Below are 6,142 nucleotides of genomic sequence, written 5' to 3'. Positions count from 1 at the left end.
CCAGGACTGACCCCCAGGCAGGCCGTGGAGCCCCCCTAGGGGTGCTGAAGGCTTTGGTTCCTCTGCTGCGGTGATGGCAGGCCGACAGAGTTCTCCCCTCTGCAGCCTGGAAGAAGTCCTTCAATTTCAAATTAGACACAACCTACACCTACTGTAACTGATTCCCGTTCACCTTTCTTTACAGGACAAGGTCATTATCTCTCCAGAGCCAAAAGAGGGGGATGACGTTTGAAGTACTAAGCCAGCAGCAGTAATTGCCCACTCCCGCCGGCGAGGCGCGTGCGGGGCAGTGTCCCTCCCGCAGCCCTCACACTCCGCAGCCGCCCGCAGTCCTCAGCGGCGACACGAGGAGCTGCTGTGGGCACTCACCCCAGGGTGCCAGACCCACCGAGGGACGTGCCACTGCCTCCACTACCTCCATTGCTCGGGGAAAGCATTGGTTTTTGTAACATGAATTTTCTGCACCAAGATGTATTGGCGTGCCCGTGCTTTGACAGGCTTTATCAGGCGTTTCGTGCAGGGACCGTCCTTGTCCAAGCAGGGTCCTGGCCATGGAAGGGGGTGAAGTGCACAGTCCTGGCCCCCCAGGGCTAGGGAGATCAGCGAGTGCTGCCCCTTCCCACACCCAGGATTAAGCACAAGACCTTGCAGGGCACAGAGCCCTGGCGAGGAAGCCCAGGGCTCTGCTGGGTTTGGAGGGGGATCTGGGGAGGGCAGGGAGTGGAGGGGTCACCAGGCAGCACACCGAGGGCAGAGCACAGCCCCGACACTGCTGTACAGGTGCCCACCTACTGCAGGACAGCCTTTCAAAGGCTCTTGCTCTCAATAATTTGCATTTAAAGGTCATTGAGAAAAAGAAAGATGTTCCCGAGGTGCAGGCTGGGCTCAGGGCCAGGGCGCTCACACTGCACCCAGGCTGCTCTGAGCCCAGGACTCCTCTTCCCCCCCCAGCTTTCAAAATTTAATTTAATCCTGTGCAGCCCTAAGCAGCCCACGGCCAGACCTGCCACCCAAGTCCAACAGCAGCCAGACTGGTTCACATCCCCACCTGGGGATTAGCTCAAACCCTGGAGCTCATCCGGAGGGGATCGGGGTGTCCTGCTTTCCCAGTTTGCCACCGAAGCCTGTTTTTCCTCTCACCCTGCCACAGACAACTCTCTCTTCAGCTCCATCTCACTTGGGTTACGCCACACTCACTGAGAACCACCGCTCCAGCTCCACCACAGCACTGGCCTGCCCAAACCAGCGCCCAGCAGAGCTGTGCTGGTGGGAGCCAGGGAAAGAGGGAGGCGAGAGACAAGGAGGGCTCTGGCTCCATGGAAATGCCCCGCCTGGCTCTCTGGAGCTCCAAGGCTCCGCTCACCTCCGCACAGGATAAAAACACAGGGCTGATTTCATCCCTGGGCCGCCAGCCAAAGCTGCAGTGCTCACTGCTGGGAGAGGGCAGAGCAGGCAGGAAGGCTGCCCCAGCCCCTGCGCCACGCGCTCCCAGCCGTCCCACTAATTAACACTTCCCAAAGGAAGAGGGTGCTGCAGCTCCAGCCACAGCCCGGAACAGCTGGTAACCACGCAGCCAGCACCCTGTGCATCTGAAGGGTATCAAACTTTATTATAGATCTCTTTTTAAAACAGGCTGGAAGGAACAAACAAAAATGTCATTGTGATGCAGTGACTGAGTCATCGTTTCAAATGCAGACACTGATCAACCCCCAACTCTCCCAAATTATTTATATATAATATACCCCACCCCTCCCACAAATTTTTCCAATTAAATGATGGCATTTCAGACCACCCCAAGTGTCTCAACATTAGCTGCTTCTAAACACCAAGACGCACATGTTTTTCAGATGTGGTATTTTTTGGGGCTTAGTTCCTCGGTCTCTGGAAAGGAGGAAGGAAAAACAAAATCAGGAAAATCGCTTCTTTAAGGTTGCCTTTTTACAGCAGGTACAGATTCAGCAGATTTCCCCCCCCCCAAAGCAAGTCTGAAACCCTCTTGTTCAGCTTGGCAATACGAAGAGAGATTCTGGTGGTTAAGGAGAACCAGCCAGACGAGATCAGTCTGGACAAACTGATTTCGAGGCTTTGTTGTCATTTCCCTTTGGGGCCGGTTTCCAGCGGTTTTCCAATATCCTTCCCACGCAGCTTAAGGCCTGGAATAAAACAAAGGAGATGACCTCCATCAGCACTCAATCATTTACCCAATAACTTTATTTCCTCATTTCCTCAAATTCTTGCTATAAGGAAAAAAAACTATGTGAAAAAAGAGGGCAGGAGAACCAGAGTTAGGGAGAATCCTGCTTTACTTTCTAGGAGCCCCAGACTAGTTTCAGACAAAGCTCCAATTCTTGTTTGTGCACTGTCTTCCCACAAAACGGCATCTGAACCAGGTTAGGACAGTAACATCAACACTAGTGGCTGCAAGATCCTCTCCCAAGGATAATCAGGCCTTTGTGGGTCTCAGTATGTTGTTGATTTGGGGGGAGGGAAGCATACAGGGGTGGCACCCAGGGCATGGCCCTACACATGAAGAACAAACGAAAACAAGAGCTCTGAGCTCTGGTTTCAGTCAGCAGATCCCAGTTTTATCAGAACACAGCTTAATGACACCGCACCCACAACAACCTACAGCCAGCAACTTCCTGATGCGGAACACGTAGGTGAGGTAAACCAGAATAGTCCTGCCAGGCATAGAGGGTGCCGACGTTATTTTTGAATTCTCCTTTCTTAACTTACCGATGGCTCTTTCGATCTTGCCCATAACTTGGTTATTAGGGATTGCTCTTCCTGATTCGTAGTCAGCAATAACTTGTGGTTTTTCATTGATTTTCTAAAAAGAGAGGATGCGTCTCAAACACTGGCTCCATACACAGCAAACACTCAGCACCAGCCACCTCAACTCCCACAGGTAAGTAACAGCCTCTAATTATGCCAGAGCGGGAGGACAGAGTGCTACTTCCAGGCTTATTCCATCACCACTATTGAGCGTCACAGCAAAAGTGACATCCACCCTGGACAGATTTCTGCCTCCCTCAGTCTCCCGGGAGGAGCAGTAGCACTACATATCGCTGTTCTTTAAGACAGCGGTGACCTTCCAAACACTGCGTCAGCCCCAGATGACACAAAAAACCTCAATAGTGGTGCTCAGTTGATGGGAGGAGAAGGGAAAAAAAAAAGCGTCCTACCAACTCAACAGCTGCAGGAACACCCTGTCTCCAAGCTGGTGTTGAGGGGCTGCACAGATAAACCCCCAAAACATCTCCCAGATAACTGATGTTGCCTGAACATCAGACATCAGAGATGTTGCATTCACCAAACTTCCTGTTTGTGATACCACCCCAGTGCAGCTGCCCACCAGGGAATGGGAAAAGTGTCCACCTTCACCCTGAGGTGCCTAAACCTGCCTCAGGAGAGCAGGAGCAGAGGCCAGTGGGTCCTGGACCATACTCACTGTGGCCAAGTCCTTCTGCGTCATGCCCTTGCTCTGTCGGCCCTGCTGGATCACTTTGCCCACCTCCAGCGGAACTCTGTCATGGTGCAGCTCTTCTGTTTCTCGGTCGAGCTTGGCCGTGTTCTTTGTAATAAAGTGTTGTTTGTTTTGGCCTGCTGCCCCTATCATTCGAAGCAAGAACAAAAAAAAAAATCCAACCAAGGACAAACAAAACAAGGCTTAGAGCTGCGCCAAAAAGCATCAAAGCACTTTTTGTAAGCACTCAGCTGCCCAGGATCCCAGGGAGCTTTCAAGATTTCAACATGCCAACATCAACACTAATCTCAACCGGATCCTGTCCACCAGAGAACATGTTATCTTAATCCTGTTAAGGCTTATGTCTAAACACAGCCATGCAGAGTCCTCCCCTTTCACTACTTCACATCTGAACTTCACTCCAGATACACAAGATCTTGCTATTGCTTGGAGATTTAATATTCAAACCACTCCAGACACACGTGTTTGTGCTACAGCATGCGAGGGTTAATATTTGAACTTGTATCTTGTTTGCTCAGGTGTAAGGTGGTGTGAATAAGTGGCTTTTGATCGATTTTCTGATGCCTTTTATAAGTAAACTCTAACCCTACTTAGCTTCAAAAACATGCTATTTGCTTCGTCTCATTAGTTACAGTATTTAAGTCACAGTTTGAAACCTTTCTCTCACATTAGTCTCTGACATTCAGCCTCTTAATGCAACTGACTAAAACCTCCTGCAAGGATCACCTATTTATTTACTTCCAACGCCCCTACTCTCACCCTGTGGTGAGAGAGCCTGAGGATTTACCCTGGACAGGAAATACGTAATTTTTAAAGAAGGAAGATAAACAGCCATTGAAATCTTTAAGCCTATGTTATCAACACGAGAAATAAGCTGTAAAAATTGGAAGTTTTGCAATCATGAAAGCTCTTCCAAGAGTGGAGCAGACACTAGAGAGCACTCAGCTCTGGGCAACCAGAAACTCGGAGCTGGCTACAAGGGAGCGCCCTCTCCACCTTCCAGCGATTCTCAGCTCTAGGCAGCCCCGGTGAGGGCGGCTTTTAACTGTGCTGGGGGAGGAGTGCTGCCTTCTGCCCCCCCGAGCTGAGGGGGAGCCCGGCCGCGGGATACCCACACTTCTTGGAGGTCTCCACGTCCTCTCCGCGCCGCTGGGCCGCCAAGATGGCCTGGGGAGGGGAAAAGGGGCCGAGGTGAGCGCTTCGCTACCGGGAGTCGCCCCCTCAGCAACCGCCGCAGGCTCGCTCAGGCCTCATTCGCAGGCCGAACCCGCGGCCGAGGCCCGAGCGAAACCGCAGCCTCGGCCTAGGCCGCTCCCCACCTCCAGCACCCCGCTGACCTGTTTGGACTTGGCCTGGGCCGCGCTGGGGCCCTTCTTGCGCAGCACCGTGACCGTGTCCCAGTCGCTCTCCGCCATGGCACCGGCACCGACCGCGCCCGCCGCTCGGGAGGCTGTGCGGAGGGGGCCCACGGAACAACGCCCGCCCCCCGCCGGCCGTCGCGCTCGCCGATAGGGCGGCGCGCACGCCACTCAGGAAAGACGGGTGCTCATTAGCGGGCGAGCCGGGCGTGGCGCTGTTGTTCGTAATAGGCAGAGACACTTAGCAATCAGCCCGCTCGCAATGCGATTGGCGAATGTACGTACCAGGCTGGAGGCGGGCAAGCGGGCGGCTGCGCGCTCCGAGAGGCTGGTGTCGCTGTCAATAGCCCGATACCGAGAGGGCATTGGCTCAGCCTGCGACGCAGTCAGAATCGCCGCGCCCGGCTGGGCAGAGCGGAGCATGCGCTTTGGGGGGGCTGCGCAGCGGGCGGGGCTGCCGTGACGGCTTCCGCTTCCGCTTCCCGCCGCCTCGGCCGCCCGCCGGGGCGCTGAGGGCCCGCCCGGGCGGCAGCTGGCGGGGCGGGAGGGGGGGCTTCTCGCCTGCCGGGCCTGGGGGGGCCTGCTCGTTTGTGGGTGAGGCGGGTGTCGCGGGAAGGCGCGTCCTTCCCGGGGACCCGGGTTCTCTCTGAGCAAGGCCGAGCAGGCGGAGTCCCGCTCCCCGGGCAGCCCTGGCCCTCGGGTGGGGGCGGCCGCTCCGCTGCCCGGTTTCGTTTGGCAGGGAACTGGTGTGAGGCTGTGGGTGAGGGGGCTGGGCGGGGAGGGAGGGGTGGAGGGTGTCCCTCCGAGAGGAGCTGGGGGTGACAAGCTGGCCATGGGCCGGCCCCGGGCACTGGCAGCCCGGAAAGCCCCCCACACCCTGGGCTGCATCCCCAGCAGCGTGGGCAGCAGGGTCAGGGGGGGAAATCTGCCCCTCTGCTCCGCTCTGGGGAGACCCCCTCCCCCGCCCAGTGCTCCCTCCAGCTCTGGGGCCACCAACATCAGAGGGACACGGAGCTGTTGGCCAGAGGAGGCCCCGGAGATGCTGGGAGGGCTGGAGCCCCTCTGCTGGGAGGGGGGGGCTGAGAGAGTTGGGGGGTTCAGCCTGGAGAAGAGAAGGCTCTGGGGAGATCTTAGAGCAGCTTTCCAGTATCTGAAGGGGGCCTACAAGAAAACTGGGAAGGGACTTTTTACAAGGGCATGTAATGATGAGAGATAAGGGCTTCAAACTGGAAGAGTGGAGATTGAGATGAGACCTCAGGAAGAACTTCTTTGCTGTGAGGGTGGTGAGAGCCTGGCC

At 55.6% G+C, this 6,142-nt stretch overlaps 1 protein-coding gene across 1 annotated transcript; it reads right to left on the bottom strand.

Annotated features, from left to right (window-relative positions):
* Positions 1-1,584: 1,584 nt before the first annotated feature.
* On the bottom strand, positions 1,585-4,978 carry EDF1 (endothelial differentiation-related factor 1). The gene is made up of 5 exons (XM_014949766.1): positions 4,825-4,978; positions 4,603-4,654; positions 3,452-3,612; positions 2,737-2,830; positions 1,585-2,153 (listed from the first exon to the last, which is right to left on the bottom strand). The coding sequence occupies exons 1-5, from the start codon at positions 4,900-4,902 to the stop codon at positions 2,092-2,094; spliced, it is 447 nt and encodes a 148-aa protein (XP_014805252.1). The 5' UTR covers positions 4,903-4,978; the 3' UTR covers positions 1,585-2,091.
* Between the last annotated feature and the right edge of the window lie 1,164 nt (positions 4,979-6,142).

This window comes from Calidris pugnax, unplaced genomic scaffold (genome assembly GCF_001431845.1).
Source record: "Calidris pugnax isolate Ruff unplaced genomic scaffold, ASM143184v1 scaffold192, whole genome shotgun sequence".
Lineage (NCBI taxonomy): Eukaryota > Metazoa > Chordata > Aves > Charadriiformes > Scolopacidae > Calidris > Calidris pugnax.
This window is presented reverse-complemented; position numbering and strand designations above follow the sequence as displayed.

Coding starts and splice junctions, on each gene's coding strand:
- EDF1 (XM_014949766.1), bottom strand. CDS start 4,902: ATGGCGGAGAGCGACTGGGACACGGTCACGGTGCTGCGCAAGAAGGGC. Junction 2,831..3,451: donor CGCAGAAGGACTTGGCCACA/GTGAGTATGGTC, acceptor CTCTCTTTTTAG/AAAATCAATGAAAAACCACA. Junction 2,154..2,736: donor CAAGATCGAAAGAGCCATCG/GTAAGTTAAGAA, acceptor GTTTTATTCCAG/GCCTTAAGCTGCGTGGGAAG.